This window comes from Scardinius erythrophthalmus (assembly GCF_964197995.2).
Source record: "Scardinius erythrophthalmus genome assembly, chromosome: 5".
NCBI classification, from domain to species: Eukaryota; Metazoa; Chordata; class Actinopteri; order Cypriniformes; family Leuciscidae; genus Scardinius; species Scardinius erythrophthalmus.
In genome coordinates, this window is record NC_138225.1 from 55,498,190 (window position 1) to 55,522,568 (window position 24,379).

General features: G+C 38.7%; 1 protein-coding gene across 3 annotated transcripts; it reads left to right on the top strand.

The window, feature by feature from the left end:
- Window positions 1-1,586: 1,586 nt before the first annotated feature.
- On the top strand, window positions 1,587-22,398 carry tbx5a (T-box transcription factor 5a; the record flags this gene model as incomplete). 3 transcript variants are annotated; one of them, XM_081365321.1, is made up of 10 exons in its annotated part: window positions 1,587-2,026; window positions 3,092-3,257; window positions 4,541-4,635; window positions 6,371-6,490; window positions 7,626-7,773; window positions 10,749-10,901; window positions 14,004-14,095; window positions 17,126-17,355; window positions 20,124-20,571; window positions 21,364-22,398. In XM_081365321.1, exons 2-10 carry the CDS (start codon window positions 3,114-3,116, stop codon window positions 21,374-21,376), a joined length of 1,443 nt encoding a protein of 480 aa, XP_081221447.1. In that variant the 5' UTR covers window positions 1,587-2,026; window positions 3,092-3,113. The 3 variants fall into 3 exon arrangements, with proteins under 3 accessions (XP_081221447.1, XP_081221446.1, XP_081221448.1); XM_081365320.1 differs by lacking the exon at window positions 21,364-22,398 and having other exon boundaries at window positions 20,124-20,656; XM_081365322.1 differs by lacking the exons at window positions 1,587-2,026; window positions 3,092-3,257 and adding an exon at window positions 3,580-3,634.
- Window positions 22,399-24,379: the final 1,981 nt, after the last annotated feature.

A 24,379-nucleotide genomic window follows, 5' to 3' on the forward strand; every position in this document is an offset into this window, starting at 1 on the left:
TTTTTATTTATCATCCGTTTCTTAAGCATTTTTAATTAATTGCGTTCTTCCCTTTTTTGTGTACAAATACTAATAGCACAAATTAGAGTTGCGATGCAGTGTTTTTGAAACGCCAGCTCGTTACACCGGAGGGTTGTTATAGCACTATCACTCATTAATAGATCATAAATGCTCGGTTGGATCTGATGTATTGTTGTGTTGTAAGAGAGCTGATGTTCTGGACGGGTCGCGATCGCATCAGAGCCCGAGGGCACAAACCGGCTCAGATTATTGTTCATTAGCGGAACTGTGATTTAACACACCGGGTAACACACTCACTGCTGTCTGTGAAGCTCTGGGTTATCAGATGCTATATTTAGTTCCTGAGTTCAGGGAAGTTTTTTGCCTAGATTTGGCGCTTTACTATCCCGTGCTTTAACTCGAGGAGCTATGGTGGCCTGAGGGGTCCGAGGTTTCATTCTATCAGCAGATCTACAGAATATGAGGATTTGCTTTGAAACCGAAATGACAATTATCATTTTAGGCAAGCTTATCCATTAAAATTTGTGGACAAACATGAATTTTAAAAGCACTGACGTCAAGGACAGACCAAAACACATTGGCTGTAAATTCCAGGTGATTTCTAACTGTATCGCCTTCTGCATTGAAGTTCAACATATTTTGAGGAAATAATCCAATATTAATCTCTGTCTAGACCAGCACGTGTAATATATGCAGTCATTTGAAGACAGAGACACTGGTTTCTGAATCTTGGCTCCATGCAGGCCACAGATCCGAGTTCACATCTCATCAAATGCGTCTCTAAAGCACGCATTGTATTTATCGTGCAAATTATACGCGAAAATGTGTTTTTCCGAGCATAATATGATACGCACTGGAAACACATTGGGGATAAACGCGTATCATGTGCACGTGAAACCTCATTTTCGTATATAAATTGCACGATGAATACACTGCGTGCTGTAGAGACGCAGTTCTTGAGATCAGGCTGGTTGAATCAAAATTATAACGCGCTCACAAACACACGGCTGTATGTTGCGCACATGACGCAAACTTCCTATTTCAAACGTCCAATAAAATGAAATCCGCGTTCTAATCTTTTTTTTTTTTTTTTTTTTTTTTGCATGCCCTGTGTCTGTTTTACTCTCAGGATTAGTAGGATTAATCAGACATGTATAACAATATTGTCTATTTTATATCGCGCATTCTGGCTCAAACACTAGAGCATGCGCGAGCAAAGGTCATGGGTTCGAGAACTGATAGAACTGATGCATGAATGAATGCAATGTAAATCGCATTGAATTTAGAAAAAAACATTAGTCTGCCAAATGCATTAATGTAAATTTTATTTTTCATTTAAGACGTTTTACAGGCCTTTTAATAAAACAAAATTGATCCGACAAGACGCAAAATAGCCTAGGCTATATAACAAGATGAGATGCGAACTTATTTAATATGTGCGTGTAAAACGTCTCCTGAGAGAAGTAAAACGTCTTCTGAGAGAAGAGCACATGCAGATGAGGGGTGTGTGTGTGTGTGTGTGTGTGTGTGCGGGGCAGTTATACTGTGGGTGGACCGATATTGTCACGGCATTGCAGACGAACACACACACTACGTGTTCATCCCAGTGCTTCCGTTTCCCTGTGTAAGGCACGGGGTTTGACCATTAGAGGAACAGAGAGAGAGAGAGAGAGAGAGAGAGAGAGAGAGAGAGAGAGAGAGAGAGAGGGGGAGGAGGTGATCGTGCTTCTTTTCTCCAGGAATACCAGACAGATCCTCTGCTTTACTCCGTGAACTGACTTTAGTGCAGGTCCATCACTGAGATTCTCGTTTTTAATCTCTATATTCTCCCGTGCTGGATGAAGATTCTCTTCGCGGAGGACCGAGAGTAAATCCATGGGTTCCCCGAGCAGAATCCCGTGAGCTTCATCGCGCTTGGAATATATGTGACAAAAAAACCATCAAACCGGCCATATCTGGAGCTGCTCGAGCTCGCTGTGCTGATTCTGGGATTCGCTGATTTCAGGTAATGTCCAGAGTCCGCTTCTTCTTGATTCAGTGAGTTGTTGCACTTAAGCCATCGCTTCAGAATCCATAAACACATGTGAAAAACATCCGTGGTGCATAGAATGGTCGATTCTGGATCGTTGTAGTTAAAATACATTGCGGAATAGTATTTATCAAACAGTTGTGTTCATCTCTCCAAAGAAAGTTGTAATAGATACCCGTGCAATGATTGTATATCTCCTGCATTCATAGAATTCATAGACGCATCGAGGAAGACAATGTGAACAGAACTGCATTGTTTAAAAAGTTAGTTTAGAGTGTCCTTGTTACACATATTACTATATAATTACAAGCAAATAACCCTAAACCAAATCCGGTAACACTTTATTTTACTGTGTCATTGTATGCAATATGTTACATGTAGTTATGCTACTATAGTGGCCTAATAGCTATTAATTATGCATTATTACATGCAACTAACCCTTAACCAAACCCTAATCCTAACCCTGTAAGTACATGTAGTTACTTAATGTTACTCAGTACTTAAATGTAAAATTACAGTGTAACAAAGACACCTCAAAATAAAGTGCAACCCCTAATCCTAACTCCTATAGTAAGTACATGTAATTAATTATTACTCAGTGCGTAAATGTATAATTACAGTGTAACACGGACACCTTAAAATACAGTGCAACCAAAAGCTAAATGTTTATGCATTATGTATCTAATATGTATGTATATTAATGTGCAGGTGTGTGTTTGTTTTCCAAGAATGTTGCGATGGTTTATGCGAGCAGACTTTTCAAAATGATGTTTTTGTAGGAGCACATGTGAGAGTTTTAATGAAGAATGCTTCGAAAACCTCGGATATTTGTGTACAGATTTGGAATTGCATTGTTAGTTTTGTAACATAAGTTTATTTCGTGATCAGAAAAGCGAGACTCACAAGCACAATGAGAGTTTATGTCATTGTAATCAATGCTTGGACTTATTAAAGTGCTGCAAACGGGCTGAAGGGAAATGAACAGCACAAACGCGTGTTTAAAAGAGTCAGAAGAGCTGATGGTGTGTTGTGTGTCCTCAGGCCTCGGTGGAAGAGTTCAGACATGGCGGACAGCGAAGACACTTTTCGGCTCCAAAACTCTCCGAGTGACTCCGAATCAAAAGATTTACAAAACGAGGGAAAATCAGAGAAACAGAATGGAGCCGCTAGCAAATCCCCATCCTCACAGACTACATACATTCAACAGGTAACAGCTACTGTGTGTGTGTGTGTGTGTGTGTGTGTGTGTGTGTGTGTGCGTGTACTTAACCATGTTTTGGCTTCAGACTTGCACCCAGAAGTGAGCTAAATCTGCCAGAGCTAAAACGGTTTTGGAGTCGTCCTTATTTGTAAAACAATATAAGGTAATTTTTGAACGTAAAATTGCAGAGAGTTTTCTGTCAGGTCAGGCTTTAGTATTCGGCTATAGAGCACGGTAGAGGTCTGTGGGATGTGCCCATGCAGTTTTCTAAGTGTGTGTGAGGAATCCGCTGTAGTTGCTGATCTGAGGTAACTGTCGAACAGTCGCTAATATAAGAAAATTAACAAAGCTGTGCAGTAACTTCATAACTTACTGTTGCTCAGGTGCTCGACGAGGCATAATCTAAAGTTACATCTTTTACACGAGTTCAAATTCAAATGTAGATTGACGGAAAGAGATGCATAATTAAACAAAAACAGGTTACACTTTACTGAACTAACCATGACATCTGTTACAGTATTTATTAAGCTTTGTTAATATTAGTTAATAAAAATTAAGCTGTTCATTGTTTGTTCATGTTAGTTCCCAGTGCATTAACTAATGTTAACAAACACAACCTTTGATTTTAATACATTTATTACATTGACATTTAATATTATTGATCTGCCTGCCTTAAGGTGGACGATGACGCACATTTCAACAAACTTTGTTGTATTATTTTCACTTCATCACTGTGAAGCTGATTTGATACAATCTGTATAGTAAAAAGCGATATAAATAAAGGTGACTTGACTTGACTTAACGTATTAGTAAATGTTGAAATTAATATCAACTAAGATTAATAATGCTCATTCTCAGTTCATTTTAACTAAGGTTAACTAATGAACCTTATTGTAAAGTGTTACCCAAAAACGAAATATTGCAACTAAGTGTAACGCAGAACACAAGTGTGTGTAACAGGCTGTGTGTGTGGGAGTGTATGGCAGTGCATATTTCTGAAAATGTTTTCTCTTTGCTATATCATTCGCAAATAATAACGCATTTTCATCAAGCAATGTTAGCTTTCTCAATTTTTAAAATGCTTGTTTAGAACAAAATCTAAATCTAAAGTTCTACGAACTTAATCTTGGAGTGAATTCTGCTCATTTATTACTTTTCTTTAAAGCTGAACAACTTTTTTCTCCTCTTGCATTTTGATGCCATTTTGTTTAGCGTTAGCCTTGTTATTAATGCTTGAACGATGCAGTGCACATGTTAATTCTCTGCATATGCATCTGTCTTTTTAAAAGGGAATGGAAGGGATAAAAGTTTACTTGCACGAGCGAGAGTTGTGGGCAAAGTTTCATGAAGTGGGAACTGAAATGATCATCACCAAAGCAGGGAGGTAAGAAACAAATATTTTCATTGCATCGATGCAATTTTCAGATAACCTTAAAAATGCACAAATACGAACTGATCATTATAACACGAGGCCTAATTATTATTATCATTCAGTAATTGTATACTAATTGTATATTATTCATTATGCATATTCCTATATACATTTTCCCATGCAATGATCATAGTTTATTGAAATAGAATTAATTATACATTTTCAATTTAATTTTTAACGGAACAGACTGGGTTGCTTGGCTAATAACAAAAAATAAATAAAAAAATAAAATAAAAAAAAGCATGTTTCTACAACAACTAGCCTAGCGATTTTTTTTAGTGATTAATTTAGATGTATTGCATTCTTTATTATTATTGAATGTGTTTTGAAAGTTGCAGTCTAAGTAAAGGCTAATTCCGGAACTTCAATAAGTAATGCTTTGACTCCTAATTTAAGATGAGTTTTTATGCAAGTTATAACTGGAGCTGGAAACAATCATCATTTGGATTATTGATGCATATTTTTCCACTAATGTTATAATTAGCCTAATGATAAACTCGGATCTTTCTCTAAAACTTAAAGAGCATTTAAAAATTATATCATCGCATATTAAATGTATTGCGTCTGAAATATAAAATTAGCAGGGCGTTTTAAGGTTATAATGGATATTAATTGTTTGTAAATTATAAACTAATTGTTTAAAGCAGCAGTGTGGAGTTTCGGGCGCTGATATTCCTCTCTAATAGCTGAGAAGAGTTTTAAAAACATTGAACATGTTTCAGTTCTTTTATTGATAAAAACTTCTGCTTCGTCAAAAACAGGAAAGTTTTCTCAGAAATCACATGTGGGTTTAAAGCTGAAATCTGTGCATGGACTCCTCAGTTGCTGAACATTATGATCAGTGTGAGATTAAAAAGGCCAGGTGAAGGTCGAGAAACACCGAGCTCATCGCGGGAGATTACGTTGATGTGTAACGTCATAAATATCCGTTTGCATGCAGCAAATTGTCTTGTTCTTCTCATTTATTATTCATAATCGCGGCAGCTTTCAAAAACGTGCAGCTCATGATTTTCTCTCTGCACAGAGCAGAACAAGGCGGCTTTTGTACTAACAACATTTTCAAGTCAGTTTAGTGGGGAAAAAAATCCCTCTCTATCTAGAGTATCAAACACTCGATAAAATCGCCACAAACTGCTCGATACTTTTGTGCATTTTAATACGCGTTTCTTCTTAAAGACCGAGCATCACGTGTGAAGTTGAGCCACTGAAAGCATATTCTCTTCTCCCATATATGCACACTTTTCATAGTTTTAATTCACCCAATATCTCTTTTTTTTCCCTTGTCCTTAAATGTTCCTTTTAGCCTATATTCTGTGATTTAAGCGTTGTATTTGCAGACTTATCTGTATAGGCCTTTGAGACAAAATTAATCTGAATCAGATATACCATACTAACTAAAGTGTGTCTAACCAACGCTATCTAACGACCTATTCGTACGCATTTTACGATGTAACTATTCTTACGAACTCTAAACCCAGGGTGTGAGATTAGCGAAAATTGTTGCGTGTCAAAATATGTCTCCAAAACACACGCATAAAATAATCGATTTGGCCAAAGCATTTTTTGTTTGCTCCAGTGACAAATATACATTAAATATATTGAATTTTTATAATTACTATTGTTATTATTATTTGAGAGAAGCCTTTACGCGATCCCTGCTGTAATATTGTCCCGTTTTCGTCCACAGGCGCATGTTTCCCAGCTTCAAAGTGAAGGTCACCGGGTTGAACCCCAAAACCAAATACATTCTCCTGATGGATGTTGTGCCAGCCGATGACCACCGCTATAAATTCGCGGATAACAAATGGTTCGTGAGTCATCAATTGTTTTATTCGCAGTTAATGTCACTGGAGCGGGTTGTTATTTACTTTGCTCAAATAGATGGCTTACGTTTAAAGCTCTCACTGTTGCTTTGATTGTCCATTTCTTATCCTCTTCTAGTGCTAAAGCTTCTCAAAAGTTCATGGCAAGACCTATCAAAACTGTCACATATCCCTTTTAATTAAATAATTAAATTAGACTCATTCATGGTCTTTATTCATGCTTAAAGATGCAGAGACACACACTAAGAAAAGAAGGCATTTCTTAATGTTTACACACATATGTTTGTTCATTTCAGCTTAAAACAATTGAAAGTTTATACTAACTTTATTTAGTGTGTGCATTAAAAGATGAGGAAAAACAGCCTTATTACACACGATTTCATCCGCTTCCGACAGAAAACAGCGTATTATGCTACTTGTTTTATGCTCCTCTTTCAGGGTCAGTGGTTTGAATAGTTGAGGTCACTGAGGGCGGACGTCCACAGGCCAACATCTCTGATAATTACCAGTTCAGTGCATGTTCTGGAACTAACGACCCTCTTGATCAACCATCATCTTAGCCATTAACCAAATAAACCGGGCTTTGAAACACATTATGCTCAACACACAAGGCAGCGATGCATGATGGATGGAGGCTGATCACATTTTGACAAGTTTCGATTTCAATAAAGGAAACACATGTTGAGGGAACAAAACATCTTTTAGTTTTAATGAAATCATCCTTGTACTTAATGCATGATTAGATAAACAGAAGCTCAATAATCACATGAGAGAAAACAGCTATTGATATAATATTTTGTATATGTGTGATTTATATATGTGCATTTCTGAAATGCATAACTTACATAGTCTCCTCTGATAACAGATCTCTGTAAACTGTAATGTGGACTCGTGCATTTTCTGTAAAGCTGCTTTGAAACGATGTGTATTGTTAAAAGCGCTATACACATAAATGTGGATTAAATTGAACTTTGCAAGTATAAAAGTCTACAGATGGGAAGTCCGTGTGTATTTACACTGAAGCACCATGTGTTTTGCACTATCAATAATGACATGAGAGAAACTGGCGATGGCTGTAATCTTCTGCCAGGATAAAGACTAGCGTGTGTTCTGCTCTAGGTCTGTGACGGGGAAAGCTGAACCTGCGATGCCGGGAAGACTGTACGTTCATCCCGACTCTCCGGCCACTGGCGCGCACTGGATGAGGCAACTGGTGTCTTTCCAGAAACTCAAGCTGACAAACAACCACCTCGATCCCTTCGGACATGTGAGTGAATATCTGTCTTATGTGGATTTGCTTTGAAACTAACATTAACTCTTCCAGCAAACATAATATGGATAAAATCAGTGTGTAAAAAGCTATTTCTACCTGGCTGAACCCCTAAAAAAAATGTTTTTTGGGGCATAAATTTCACTGCAAAAATACTTTTCTTACTCAGTATTTTGTCTTGTTTCCAGTCCAAATATCTATAAATTCTTAAATCAAGAGTAATTTACTAGGTGATTAAAATAACATACAATATTATGTCTTGTTTTCTGGGGAAATACATCAAAATGAAGTGATCTTTCGCTTAAAAAAAGCAAAATGATCTGCCAATGGGAAAAGAAAAATAATCTGAATTCAAACAGAAACAAGAATGTTTTTTTTTTTTTATCCCATTGGCAGATAAATTTGCTTGTTTTAAATAAAAACTCACTTAATTTTGAATTTCTTTTTCTTTTCTTTTTTCAGATAACAAGACATAATATCGTATGGCATTTTACTAATGTAGTACATGACTCTTGATTTAAGAATTTTTTTGATATTTGACGTAGAAACAAAAAAATAAAGTAAGAAAGGTATTTTTTGCAGTGTGAAGTATTGGTTACAGATATTTTTGACTTGAATACAACCAGTTAGTTTAGATGTAACCTTTTCTTTCCAGTGTAGCACAAAATGATCATGACAAAAACTCAGGCGAAGCAGAGAATGAGGATTGGAGTTTTTAGGTAGCGTTTTGCGTTTTGCGTGTGAATTGAACTCCAGGAAACACAGATCTGAAAAGGTGCCGCTGACAAACGCCAGATCAGAGTAACAACCGAAACACTTCTTAAATCCAGTCATGATAATTGAGACAACAAAAGCACTCGCAGCCCTCTCAGATGTGGACACACGGAGTTCAGATTACTAATTTACGCTCTGGAAACTGAAGAAATGCAATTTTCTCCAGGCATACCAGCAATCTCGATACGCGAAGCGTCAAGCAAAGAAAGACCAGCTCACACTCACAGCGATCATCTTAATCCAAGAGCATGTGAATCAACAGTTCTCAGATTAGGAGAGCACTGAGGTCCTCATATGCGTGTTTTGCTGTGTAGTCGATCGGCTTTGCTTCTCTGCCAAACCTCAGCTGGCAGAATGAAATCGGAGCCTTGCTGGAATGTGAGTCGAGTTGTAAATTTCTGTCCAGAATGCATTTTTGATTGGTTGCAGTGGTTCTTGGCGAGCCCCCTTTGTGCCGAAAGAGCACCCTGGGATTTATAAATGAAGTACGGCTTCTCGACCAAAATAACAATCTATCGGTCTGTTGTTCCAGGTGGTTGAAATAATTTCAGACCTATTTATAATTGTAGTCTCAGAAGCAGGGCTGAACATGCGATGCTATAAGCTGGAACCTGTTAGGAAATACATAAAAACAGCCAATATTTCCAAACTCCGTCTTAATTAGACTCCAATGATGAGATAAAGATGTCTGAAAGAAACTCACAATAATTCCCATGTGGATCACTTACCAAGCATGTAAAAGCAATACAACACAGTCTGAATTTTCCAAGTTCAAGGCTTTCTTAGATTTTTTAGCTTTGGCTTTGATCATTTTAGTCTCATTCATCAGTGCACACACACACACACACACACACACACACACACACACACACACACACTCCCTTGCCTCTCGCAGCCATGCAGAAATATCAGAGTTTGGATAACTGTGCTTCAAACTGTTTATATGTGCAGACAGTGTGTGATGAGTGATGGACAGAGGAACACAACGGCTGTTAATCTGCAGGGTTTCGGAGTCCTGTGATGTCGGGAACATGAAAGAGTGGAGTAACATTCACTGCCCTCAGTGATCGCTCACTATCATTAAAAACTATCATACGGCGCTGGAGAAGCTGAAACAGGGCAGGACAGAGCAGACTAACACTAGTGGGTGGTCCAGCAAACACTGTTCTGATGTCCAGATTTACTAATATTAGAAGCTGTTTGGTTGCAGAATCCAAGCAGGCCTTTAGTTTGCTCAAGACTTTTATTTTGACATCACATTTTAAAGCAATGCATTTCTCTTTTCTTTTTTTTTGCAATAAATCATCTTGTCGATCTGGAGCAAAAGCAATATTCTCAGCTGAGATCAATGTTTAAAGTTTACAGCAAGTCCTGCTTTCCAAGTCTCGGTGTTGATTCGAGCCAAAAGCGGCTCAGACACACACACACACACACACACACACACACACACACACACACCGATGGACTGATGTCACTGATCAAAGCAGAAATGCTGCAGTTGTTTGGAGAATGCTTGCGAGGGGAAAACGCATGAAAATGGAAAAGAGGAATGTGTGTGTGTGTGTGTGTGTGTGTGTGTGTTAAACTTGGCATCTACATCCAGAATGCAAAGTTTAGACAAAGTAGCCTACATTATACACACACACACACACACACACACACACACACACACATATTTGACTTGGAAAAGAACAGGCCACAGAACCGAAAAGAACTTGGACAAAAAAAGCAATATTCTGTTTAAAAGTTACCGGCTAGGCTAGGCTATAGGCTAGGCTACTACAAACTCTGAACTACAAGTAGCCGGGCAAGCGGTTTTAGAGATGGACAAACTGTTTGTCATGTTAAAATCAGAGACTCAGCAAAGGTTCTGTAACTGAGTCCGACACACATTTCACTTAAAAAGTGAAGTTTCCCAAATAAAGCGGGTTAATCAGGTGTAAGTGCGAACAGACGGAGCGCGACAGCGCCGATTATCATTGATCTCAAAGCGTTTCTGAAAAAAATGTGTTTAAAAAACGCAGCTAATAGAAATAAGAAAAACAATTAATAAGCGTTCTTCTTTCGCAATGACATTAATCATAGCATAATTTAAATGAAGTGTCTTTAGCTTTATTATTGTAGGCCTATTATCGAAGATCCTTTAAATAATAGGCTACGCATTTGATCGTCATATTTAAGCTCTATTTTCTTTTCAGATCATCCTGAATTCCATGCATAAATATCAGCCCAGGATCCACATCGTGAAGGCAGATGAAAATAATGGATTTGGGTCCAAAAACACCGCTTTCTGCACTCATGTGTTCCCAGAAACGGCCTTCATCGCAGTCACGTCTTACCAGAACCACAAGGTGAGAAGGATCGGATCGAACGTTTCAGGTTTATCATGTTGAGATCAGCTTAAACATTCTAAGCATGAAGTTAGAAAATAGATTCGTGTGTGTGTGTGTGTGTGTGTGTGTGTGTGTGTGTGTGTGTGTGTGTGTGTGTGTGTGTGTGTGTGTGTGTGAGTGTGTGTTATTGAATTATTGAATTAGTACAGGTCAGATGTGTGTGATCTTATGATTCCTGATTGGTCGAATGATTCAATCAAATTACGCGCCTAACTTGAGATTGGCCCGAAAACAGATTAGATTGCTCAGCTATATCAAAAAAATATTGTTGCTAAATATAACTGGGAATTATTATTATACTAATTAATATGATATTAATTTATGTAGGCTAACAAGCCATTATATATGCTATTATTACATTATATTTTATTACAGTGCATGTTTAGATTTTTCACTCTGAATCCACGAAATGTTTAAATCTGTTCAGCGATTCTCCAGAAAAGATCATCGTGCGACTGTGCTAAAGTTAATAAAGTAACGCGTGCATTATTAGACATCCAGATTAATTTTATTCTAACTTAGAAAACAAAAAAGAATTAAACATGTCCGAAATGTTTATGTGCCAACTAAATAGCCTATTATGAAAACGTGATTTATTTATTTATTTTTTGGTCAGCTGTTGTGTTTCTCAGAATATTTCCACTCGTGAATTGTAAAACCGATTGTTGTTTAACAGTTCAGCTCCAAAACCAAGACATTTCTGCCTCGTCAAAGTTACGCATGTCATTCTCTGGAAAATACAGATTACGAAAATAATGCACAAATAAACTAAATAACATGTCCTTAATACATTATGGCGTTATGTGCTTATGATAAAATTAATGCAAGGGTGTGTTTTTGTCACACTAGTTGCATCCAGTTAAAAACTCGTTTTTGCGCTGTGATTAAATAATAATCAGCCTTAACGACGCCGTGATTCCGCTCGATCGCAAATGTAGGAATATGGTAAAGATGGAAACTTACTTTCTAGCACTCATCTGGGTAATGTGGGAAAGAACATCGAAATGCACACATTTAGCACACTATAATTCAGACCTCTTTTGTTTACCTGTATTTATTAATTGATTGCGATTGGTGTAAAACAGACGTTTATTTGACGCGTTGAAGCTTCTAGTGTTTTCGCCCTCGCTTTTAACACAAAGCCTCAAAAGTTGGGTTTTAATACACACGGAAGAAGTATATTAATTATTTACAGAGCCTACATGCAACATAAAATTGTTAATTTAACCGACGTCTTTTAACATATTTTTTTTTAAGAAAGCAATTTTGCACACCTTAAAAGAGTAAAAGCACGTCACCTGTATGTCATTAAAAATAATAGATTTGAATAACCTTTTGGGTCTTCAGGTTGCAGCCAAACAAACCAGCGCTGGTAATCATGTGTGGACCAGATTTATGAGCATGAGCAACATGTTACAAGTTACAAAACACAATTTACCAGCGCATAGATGGCACATATTCTTCAGCAAGTCTAGCCTGTGAATGTGGTGATTTCATGCGACTAACAGACCCGTGCCATATATAGCCTATATATACCATATACTGCTAATATAGGCTAACGCACAGACTTGCGTTTCCAAAATGCAATAACCTGTACTTCGGTTAATCAAATTGAGCAGTGAAAATTAAGAGAAAAAAAGAGAATATAAACAGAAAAACAATAGGTAACTACAGCATCATAAAACAAAGTTGCGAATTTTCAAACATTGGTCGAGCTTAGCAAATGCGACATCGTTGGAATATTTCGAATATTTCCTTTTTGCACTCTTAGTAAAATGTGCACATTAACAACATCAAATTGTCATTTACAAAACTACTCAATTTTGTGAAGTCTGCCAAGCGCATAGTGGGTTTATAAAAGCTCAAAGGGACATTTTTAATAGGTCTCATCTCAAGTGAGAGCCAAAGCAATGTCAAAGATCAAGTCCTGTTAGGAAACACAGCACAACAGCCAGAGAGAGAGAGAGAGAGGGGGGGGGGACTTTAAGGTTTTTTCATTTTATGTTCTGTCTTTTATTCACTTTCACAGATTCACAGATTTTATAATCTATCAAATCAGATGATCACATTATCACAAAGATAATAATAATACTTTTTATAATCAAACTTTTAAAAGCAACTATAAAAAAAATCAAAGTTATCACAAATATTTTGTAACACTTTACAATAAGGTTCATTAGTTAACATTAGTTAACTTCCTATAGTTAACATGAACTAGAATGAGGAATAGTTCCACAGCATTTATTAATCTTAGTTAATATTAATTTAAACATTTACTAATATGTTATTAAAAGGTTATATTAGTTAACATTAGTTAATGCATGTGAACTAACATGAGCATTAACAAAGATTAACTAATATAATAACACATGTATTGTTCATTGTTAGTTTATGTTGGTAAATACATTAATTAATGTTAACTAATGAACCTTATTGTAAAGCGTTACCAAACCCTTTGTTTTTAAGTGCATGAACACTATTCACAAAAGGCAAAATATTTGACGTTGACTTTTGACATTTTATTTTATTTCTCAGACTATGACAGGATTAAGATTAATTATCAGTGCTTCGCATGTGGAATTATTAGACATTTTTATCCTAATGCAAAGACAGCAATCTTTCCCCAAACTGACTGATGTTTTCCTACATTAGAGCTTCGATCAAACCCCAGTTTCTGTGGGTTTCATCATCAGAACACTAAACCACCGGTCATGCTGCTCCTATATCTAACGTTCTACTAGAAAGTCAAGAGTGGAGACATTAAAGTGGTTTAGTGTTTAATGTTACAGTGGATTCCCCCATTAACAGAAACACAGAACACAGTCAGTCTGAACACAGTGAGCCGTGGGAAATCAATCATATAGAAATCATCTTCTGGATTTTCCTGCTTTGTCTGCCAGGATGTGCCATAGAAGAAACTTCGTACAGTCTCTGGTGGGCTCGTTAATAACCAGATATCTGGAGTTCAGATCAGGCTGAGGATCTCACTGTTTGTTTCTAATGGATGAAAAGACTCACGTGTGTGTGTGTGTGTGTGTGTGTGTGTGTGTTGATTTGCAGATCACACAGCTGAAGATCGAGAACAATCCCTTCGCGAAGGGCTTTCGTGGGAGCGACGACATGGAGCTGCATCGCATGTCGAGGATGCAGAGGTGAGTCTAACCCTGGCTTATAATCCGGTTTATTACTGACACACAGACAGATCATAGATATGATCATAGACACACAGACAGATCATAGATATGATTATAGACACACAGACAGATCAGAGCTTTCGCTTTGTCAGACAAACTTCTGAACTTTCAGGTGTAGAAAACGGTGACATTACATCAAATATTTACTAAGTTAATATTAAACAGCAAGAAGAACTTGCAATTGAGCATTGAATCATTATTAGTTTTGGTCATGGGGATTTATGATGACATAAATATTGTTATTGAGAAGTAAATGTTTTAGAGTTTTTGATCAGTTCATTTATGAAGCACTATTGACCAATGTGCTGAACAACAGTGAAATAAACCCTATTAAGAGAAAACTAAAACTAAACACACAGACAAGACACCTAGAAAACACTACACACACACACACACACACACACACACACACTACCTAACCCTAACCCACACTGCCTCATCACTCAGAAGCTACAGAAGGAATTACCTCTTTTAGATGTAGATTAATACTCTATTTCTATCCGAAACTGAGGAAATATAAAATGTGCTTCCGCTCGCAGGATTGTGATTCTGCTGTTTGGCAAACACACACATTCAAAGAGTTGCAGCAATGAGTCTCACACAGACGAAAGCAAGAATCGCCTTCTCTAAATCATTAAAAGAAGGAAACGGATTATGTTTTGTTGTTCTTCAGCATTAGAGTGATCAGTGTTCTCCGCGGTGAGGTTTCTTCTGTCTTCAGCACATTCACGCTGCTCGCTTTGGTGGATAGAAGTAATTCCTTATAACCTTTTCAGTTTGACACAAGTTACACAAACTAAGAAAGTTCTACACCACTAGCATGTGATGCTCATAATAGCATAAATGCATGATTAATCTTAGAACTTGCTCTGTTGTGTTTGATGAAAGCGAAGACCTGGAGGATTGAAATAAGGGAAAAGACAATTGAAATTCTGAGTTTATATCGAACTATTCTGAGAATTACAAGAAAAAAACTTAAGGGAAAAAGTCAGAATTGTGAGATTTGAAAAGCACAATTACTTTATTATTCCATTTTGTTCCAAAAGTTGAGTAAACTCACTGCAAAAATGCTTTTCTTACTCAGTATTTTTGTCTTGTTTCCAGTCCAAATATCTAAAAATTATTAAATCAAGATGCATTTACTAAAGTAATAAAAGGACATACCTATGTATTATGTCTTGTTTTCTGGGGAAATGAATAAGAATTAAGTGATTTGTTGCTTAAAAAAACTAAATTATCTGCCAATGGTGTAAGAAAACTGATCTTAATTCAAACAGAAACAACATTATTTTTCTTATCCCATTGGCAGATAATTTTGCTTTTTTTTTAAGCAACAAAATCACTTCATTGTTAATTGTTTCCCCAGAAAACAAGACATAATATCGTATGCCATTTTAATCGTCTAGTAAATGCATCTTGATTTAAGAATGTTTAGATATTTGGACTGGAAACAAGACAAAAATACTGAGTAAGAAAAGCATTTTTTTGCAGTGCTCAATAAAGTCCTGAAGCGTGTTGCCTCAAGTTTTTGGGTTTCTGCTATTTTACAGTGAGCCAAATCAGGAGCTGGCTCTTTACAGAGGTGTCTCACAGATAACAGGAGAACTGATTAAACTGAACTAAACAGGGTCGTGTTAATCAATGCACAAACACAAGCCAGCGCAGACACAAACCAGAGACGGCTGCTTCACGACGGCAGCGCTCTCCTCTGACGGGACACTTGTGGTGCGATTGCTCCTCTTCAAACCCTATCTCAGTCTCAGCTCTATAGATCCGCAACAGTTCTCTGCAGTCGTGATATTTGGTCCAGTGGAGGTAAAGACCACATGGATCGCGCTCTTATTTTCTCCAGATGACTGCTGTATGCAGTGTGGAAAAACACATTTTCAAAGCAGAAAATCTGGTTGTGCTGCAGCCAACATAGGCGTTGTCCACTACAAAATGACAGACTTCATAATACACTAGGAAAAAATGTCAATGCTCTTTCCATGCCGTAGTTAACTTTGTCCGTTGTTACTTTGAAACAAGCAGAGAAAGAACTGACTAATGTCTCCCACGAGAGCCTTCTATTGAGTTTCCAGATAATGACCTGAGGACGTTAAGACCCAACTAAAGCCAGTACGATTCTCCTACCGAATCAGTTATACAACTTTACTCTCAGTTATTTATTCTGCAGATGCTTTGACTTACAAGAGCGCTGCAAAAAATGCTTTTCTTACCTCGTATTTTTGCCTTGTTTCCAGTCCAAATATCTAAAAATTCATAAATCAAGAGGCATTTACTAAAGTAATAAAATGCCATACGACATTATGTCTTGTTTTCTGGGGATATTAATCAAAATGAAGTGATTTGTTGCTTAAAAAAACCTAAATGATCTGCGAATGGGGTAAGAAAAAAAAAACTTGTTTCTGTTTGAATTAAGATTATTTTTCTTACCCCATTGGCAGATAATTTTGCTTGTTTTAAGCAACAAATCACTTCATTTTGATTTATTTCCTCAGAAAAGAAGACATAATATCTTATGGCATTTTACTCATCTAGTAAATGCATCTTGATTTAAGCATTTTTTTTAAATTTGGACTGAACAAGACAAAAATACTAAGTAAGAGGTGTGAGGAAGCCGCAATTCGTTAAAAAGACATCGAAGCAAAGTAATGTATCATAAAAAATACAATGAGAATCAGAAAACCTCCACTATGGTGCCGGAGTCAAAGGTCCTGATATCCTATCTGTCCTCCACTGTCAAACGCTGAGACGAAGCAGGTCTGGTCTGAGTTAAACTCGGACGACTGGAAACCAGGTCAGTGGTTCAAAAGAAATAGTCCAGGAATTAATGCATCTTTCATAGATTAATTGGCATGAAAGCTCCGGTCGTAGACACATGGGGAAGAGATCATGTGGTCGTCGTCAGTGAGTGGTTTCGAGAGCTTGACTGAAAGAAAAGCATGTAAATGAAAGCCATGAAATGGGTTTTTCTGTCCTCTAAAGCACCAAGGAGTATCCGGTGGTTCCTCGCAGCACTGTCCGCCAGCGGGTCGGCACCAGCGTGAGTCCGTTCGGTGGAGACGTCCAGGTCCTGTCCAGTCCCGGTGTCATGAGCTCTCAGTACTCCTGTGAGAACGGGGTCTCCAGCTCGACCCAGTCCCAGTCCCAGTCCCAGTCCGCTTACCCGCTGCCCCACGAACACCGACAGGACTATCACTGCATCAAGAGGAAAGGTGGGTCCATATTCCACTTCACTTCTTTTTTTTGTGCTTTTTTTTAAGACATAGTTGCATGTACACAACTACACATAAAGGAGAGGAAAAAAAAAAAGAAAAAAGATCCATTTCACTTCTGAAAACTTTAGCTTTTAGTGTTAAAGTCCCTCTGTATTCATTGTATCCCTTAAAACTCACCAGAATGACATATTTAAACTTTTTTCCTTGAAAAAAATGTCTTCATGCCTTACAATATCTTGAATGTAACTCGACACCCTTGCCTCATTTAGTATGCGCGGTTCTATGAATATGCAAATGAGCCCCGCCTCCACTCACTCCCTCAGCTCAGAGATCCACTGGTTGGCGATCACACGTTGATCTGATTGGTTACAAGGTAGTTTGTGACGTCAGAAACACCAGCGATTTCAAAGCGTGTTTTTGAGACTGTCTTTGGTTCACTGCAGTTTTAAAGGTGCTGTAAGCGATCCCGGGAGTCATAACTTCTTGTTGACATTCGAATTGTTGTCAAACAAAACGGAGGCTAGCTTGACCCTTCCTCCTCCTCATCCCCCCGCCCATCCCTTCGGGCATTAAGGAAAGTCAAAGTAGTCACTACAAACAAAGTTGAGTTTTACTGATACTTCATTCAGCGTGTAATGTCACCAAGTTAGATAAATGCTTTTATTAATTGCAGAACAGAATGCAGAAAAAGAGAAACATTATCTTAAAATCGTTTCGCCACCTGAGGTTATAACTATATGTTAGCTCCCATACAAGGACGCAATAATAGCAAGATAACGTTAGCTTCGCGTTTCCCAGTGAGCATAAACAACGGCGGCGGCGTAAACAAATTTAGTCAAAGTTGTCAATAGCCTATAAATGAACATTCAAATTCATAACAAACAGTGGGTGAAAACATCATTCACACAAATTGTCGCCCTACTGTGAATTTGCTTGATCATTTAATAGAGATTGATCGCTAGCTGCTATGTTGTATTCACCAAAGTTAACGCTGACTGCATAGTTCTATCTAAATACATCCTTGTGTTGGTTTGGCGAACATGAACGTCGGTTTAGAAAGAAAAATGGATTGACCTGTTCTGCAAAAACAGAGCAACTGAATGTCGGATCAGAAGCCCTTCTGCCGGCGGAGTTCTCGCCACCTTTCGAGGGTTTTTCTGATGTAAATTCGGTACTTCGCGCGTTTCTAATCCTTCATCGGAACGTCGTCTCTTTGGTCGTGTGTCGGCCATAATTCAAACTTCCCTCTTCTGCTTCTCTCTCCTCCAGTCCCCCTTCATGTGTACGCGCACTAACCCCCCAGACCCCACCCTCAAATACTTCTCGCCAGTGATTGGCTGGAACTCTGTTTATTGTGTTTTGTGGTGCGGGTGAGCCCAGTTCGTTTTTGTTGCAGTTTGTGGAGCCTGTGGTGTCTAGAGAGACCGCGTTTTTTTACAGTGTGTTCAGGGGACAGGCAGCTAGCGGATAGTGAGGAGATGTTTGCTGGATGTGACAAAAAATGTTTTGACCTAAAAAACGTGTGGCATCGCTTATAGCACCTTTAAGGAGGAAATACTCAGCAATGCTGTCGACTCATGAATTTACACATGGTTTGTCTTAAAGAATATAAAAAACACATATAAACAACATTTGGATTTACACCACAGGGGGACTTTAAAGGGATACTTCACCTCTGGGAAGATGAATGTGTATTTAAAATATGTCATTTAAGTAGAAGAAATGTGGAGAAATTTTTGAATTTGGAGCTTTCTAGACTGAGAAAAGCCAGAAAATGTATTTTTGGCTTATGTGGATGAAAGACAACAACTCCCAGAATGCACTTGCTTCGCTGCCTTAGGAGGCCACACCTACCGGTTAGAGAGCACAGTTGAAAACAACAAGGCTAGCCTAAGTGATGAGTTTGCCAGGGATTTAGAGACCCAAAATGTCCGGGATTCGGCTTTTGCGTTCTACAGTCGCCATTCATCATGTTTACTGTGGCGAGCAGGACGAGGCTGACGGCCGCGGGAGAACGCATCTCTCACGGAGGAGCGGGAATTTTCTTAGCAATGTTAAAACGCACATCAACCGCATCAAACGCACTTGTTTAGCGTTCATGTAAACACTACAGTCAGATTCACCGATCGGAATTAATTCAGTTAGATTGAAACGAGAGGTGTGCATGTAAACAATGAATGGCGACCGTAGAACGCAAAAGCCGAATCCCGGACATTTTTAACAGTCTCGCCCGCCGGACAAGTCCGGGAAAAGGAAGATGGTAACCCCTACTTACTCAGCTTTCTCCTATTATTCAGCTTTCTCCACAGAACAAGAGCATGCTAGCTTAGCTTCCAAAGAAAGACGGCTGATACTGTGTACATTCTGTGAGTGAGATCCCACCCTGTATGGGCGGGTTGAAAACATGCGGAACAACGCCATCTACTGGCTGTAGTCTTTAGCCTCTGGCCAGAAAATCCTCCGATGACGCAAAATGACGATTTTTGCGTCATCGGAGGATTTTTTCCAGACAAAAAATACATAAATCTCTCCTCTCAGGGGGATATGAGGGGGGAAAGCATGGTAATTCGAAAATACTACAGGTTTTCTACTAATACAAAGCTTAATGCTAAATCCTGAAGTAACCCTTTAATGTTTTTTGCTGTTTTGGTTAGGATTACGATTACTTTTCACAGTGGCAAATCTAATCGCAATGATTCAGTCCCGTTTGATCGGCTTGTGAGATTCTAGCGAGTTCATTTCCATCCCGTTGTGTCTGTGTGCAGCTGAGGACGACTGTCCCGCGGGAGAGCACTCCTACAAGAAGAGCTACGTGGAAAGTTCATCCAGCGAGGACGATCACTACTACCGGCCCGTGAGCTACTCTCAGGCTCTGGGTCTCAGCGGCGCCCCCTACAGGCCCGAGTCGGGTCAGCGCCAGGCCTGCATGTACGCCAGCGCGTCCCAATCCAGCGAACCCGTGCCGAGCCTGGAGGACATCAGCTGCAACACCTGGACGGGCGTCTCCCCGTACGCCGGCATGCATCAGCCCTACCAGCACTTCTCGGCTCACTTCACCTCCGGCCCGCTGGTGTCCCGGCTGAGTGGCGTCTCAGGCCACGCCTCCCCGCAGCTGGGCGACGCCCACTCCATGTACCAGAGCTCAATGTCCCATCAGCCACTTGGGCGCCAGTGCAGTCCGAGCGCAGGGATCCAGTCGCCCACTGGAAACGAGTACTTGTACACACACACACACACACTCTCCCCGCACCAGTACCACACCGTGCACGTCATGCCCGACTGGAACGAAGCCAGCTAACTGGATCACCAACATGGAGGATGGAGCTTTATGCATATTTATATCTTTTATATATCCAGGCTGACTTGTGCCGTAAACATCAGAGGCCACACTGCCAAAAATACTTTCGCACTTAGTTTTTTTTGTCTTGTTTCCAGTCCAAATATCTAAAAATTCTTAAATCAAGATGCATTTACTAAAGTAGTAAAATGCCATACGATATTATTGCTGTGACCCAAACGATGCACTATACACTATGCACTCAATTGTGTAGTGTATGAACTTTATACGTTTATTTTGTCTTCTAACATGGGAGTCTGATGTTGATCTACGTGATTAAATCTGCGACAGTCGAGTGCATGAAGTGGCCAACGTTCCACGCTTCGTTTTTTCTGTTAAATAAGTGCATCATCCGGGTACTTTTTCAGTGAATTTTCAGTGTGAACGCACTATTTATTCTACAAAATGGCGTAGAATAGTGCACAAGTACACGATTTGGGACGCACCTCGTGTCTTGTTTTCTGAGGATATAATCAAAATTATGTGAGTTTTTGCTTAAAACAAGCAAAATTATCTGCCAATGGGGTAAGACAAATTATCTTGTTTCTGTTTGAATTAAGATTTTTCTCAGCCCAGAAAACAAGACATAATATCTATATATGTCATTTTACTCATTTAGTAAATGCATCTTGATTTAAGAATTTTTAGATATTTGGACTGGAAACAAGACAAAAATACTGAGTAAGAAAAGCATTTTTGCAGTGCATTTCCAGCAGCGAGAGTCTCAGGACAGGAACACGAGACTCGTTTGCATGAGACTGACTGTATATCAGGGACTAAATCTTCCCTTTCAATGCAAGGACTAATGCACAAAGATGCCGAGTTTTATTAAAAAAAGATGGCAAAGTAATTGAGGAAAGAAATCCAGTTTTATAGTATTTTTTCCATCTCATTGTTTGAGTTGACCTTGTCTTTTGAAAGTAAGTCTTTGGGATCTTGTCTGTTCTCAAACATCAACCCTTCATCTGGTCAGTGAGCTCCACCAGTCTCTGAAAGCCAGGCAGAAGTGCTGGGTTAGTTGGTAAAGACACACATTTTGGTGATGCAGATTTTGTTCAGGGATATATTACACGTTTTTTCCACTTAGAGCAATTTTGAAAAAAATCATTTATGTATCTTTGTGTCTCTAAACTACCAGTAAGTCCATGATACAAAACACCGGTAAAATTAAGTGGATGAATTAGCACTTCTTACTAAACGGTTATCTGAAAACAATAAGCTTGTTATCACAGACGTGCGGCCCAGTTTCTCATGAGGGACATCAGAACACCGATCACAGAGTTGATAACTCAAACATGCTTGAGTTCTTCTAGAACATCTATATCGGTTTGATTTACATGCAACATGTAGTACGTTAAACTTTGGTATGGAAATGTTTATATTTGGACACTTGTAGTCAGCAGATTTTTTTTTTCTTGTTAATAGTATTTATTTTTCTTGTATTATAAAACTTTCTTTTACTTTACGTTAAAGGACATTTCCTAGGTTGACTTTTTGAAATTAGTTTTTTTTAAATTACTTTGAGTTTTGTAGTCAAACTTTCTTTTTTAGCTAAAAAAAAAGGGAAAAAATGTAGAGAAAGGGTGATCAGACTGGTTTAAAAATGTCGAATGCTTACGAAAAACTGTCAAAACACACAAACATGCTGTACATAAAACAAAATGTGCATAGAAAACAGAATAAATGTAAAAGATTCTTCCTTGAATTCTGAATTTATTTAATGCAACTCTGCTGACTGTGACATTAATCTATGCCATTATTTTAACTCTATGAACAATGACTTTACAGAGTTGGCAGAGCTGAAGTTTACTGGAGACACCATTTTAATAACTGAAAATCAATAAACTTAACTACACTAAAGTTAGTGTTATCCTAAGAGTTAAAGCAAGTCTCATCTGATTATATCTCGTTCACTGCTTAAGCCCACTTGAGCGCATCGTTTATTTAATTCATTTGATTGAGGAACGTCTTGTATTTTCAGATATTAATGGTGGTCATGACAAATTAGCAGTTGTGTAGAAAATCCTTTGGATTAAAGGAGGTTTAACCAACAATTACACCGCCGGTGCAAAGGCCTCTCTGTAAATCTTCAACATGTCACCCTTGAGAAAACAGTCCATTCTGAGCCAAAATGGAGTTAACCATTGACCTCTAGTGGCAGTCGGTGGATCGCTGAGCCGCAGATGTGCTGGAGGAGCTGATGGAAAACACAATCTGAAGTTATACATGCAAAAAGACATATGTGGGCTTGTTTGGATTTTAGGATAAGGATAAGATGATAAATGATAATGTAAACGCTTTATTAGAAGGGTTTAAGAAAAAGTTGTGTAATGCCTGGTCCGTGTCTCCTGATAAAACACTTCTAAAACACAATCCTAATACAAATATTGCTGAATTTCAACACTGATTCCACACGAATCAAGCGTTCTGAAACATGATCGTCCCCTTCACCTCCGCACAGATCAAACGTGGTCAAAATAGTTCCAGTTCACACGGATACGCGGAAGCCACATTTTTAAGGCCAGACAAGTTTGTTGAAGTCAATTTGTAAAGAGACACTACACGCCTGCGCACATTTATATTCTAACACACACACCTATAGACTAAACACGTAACACGCATGCGCACGCCGTCTGCGTTTACACAGGTTTGCGATTTTGAAGTTTGCGCAGAGATGACCTTTTTTTCCAAAAAATTCAACCTGTTTCAGAGTTTGCGTTCTCGAGCTCCAGACACTGTTGTGTGAATGAGCGGCCGGAGCGCGTTAAGGGTTTCTGTTAGAGCGGTGTGTGTGAGCGGTCCCTAAGTTAATAACTAATGATCTCTGCAACGGAAGTGAATCAATCAAAACTAACTTTATCTGGACAATAACTTTATTCTAGATCTGCTGTAAAGCCTAAACACTCTCTGTTACTGTAATCTCCTATTATCACTGTAAAGCTGCTGTGAAATGGTCTATATTGTTAAAGCGCTGTACAAATGAAGTGACTTGACTTGAGTAGCGCACACAGAGTAACACACAGAACTGTTTATTAGTGTTCTTGGCTCAGGACAGGTCTTTGGCCGATGCGGTGACCTTCCCCACGGACACCTTTGATCTGACGGATGGAGTCTCTCTGGAGAACCTGCTCCTACGCATCGAGTCTTATCCTCGCCGAGACCCTCCACGACCCCATCCAGCCCCAGAAATTCATTATTATTCATTCCTGCTTAACGGCTGATTTATGAGCGCGCCCCCCCACGCATCTTCCGATCGGACAAACACGCATGTGTGACCCAAGATGGATTATAGCGTGGGTTCCTGAAAAATGCTTTAAGACAGGCTGTGCTTTTCAAAGGCAGGTTCAGTGGACTAGCGTCAGGGTTTAAGTGGTGAGGCCATTAATTATGTGATGAGCCTTTGTAGACTTTAATAATCCTGAGGAAGAGAATTAAGAGTAAGGGGTGGGGGGGGGACACATGCCAATGTGAGAGTCCATATATTAGACTGATGATCATGTTTTTTCAACTACAGCCTAATCAATAGGACATTTCTGTGTACAGTCAAAACAAAATGTATTCAGACAGCTTCAACATTTCTCACATTATCACAGTTTATTCGCTATAGTTTAGAAAATGGCAATAAAATATGATAAATCAGTTGATATTTGACTGGTTTTGTCCGTCCTTCTGTTAGACTGTCTC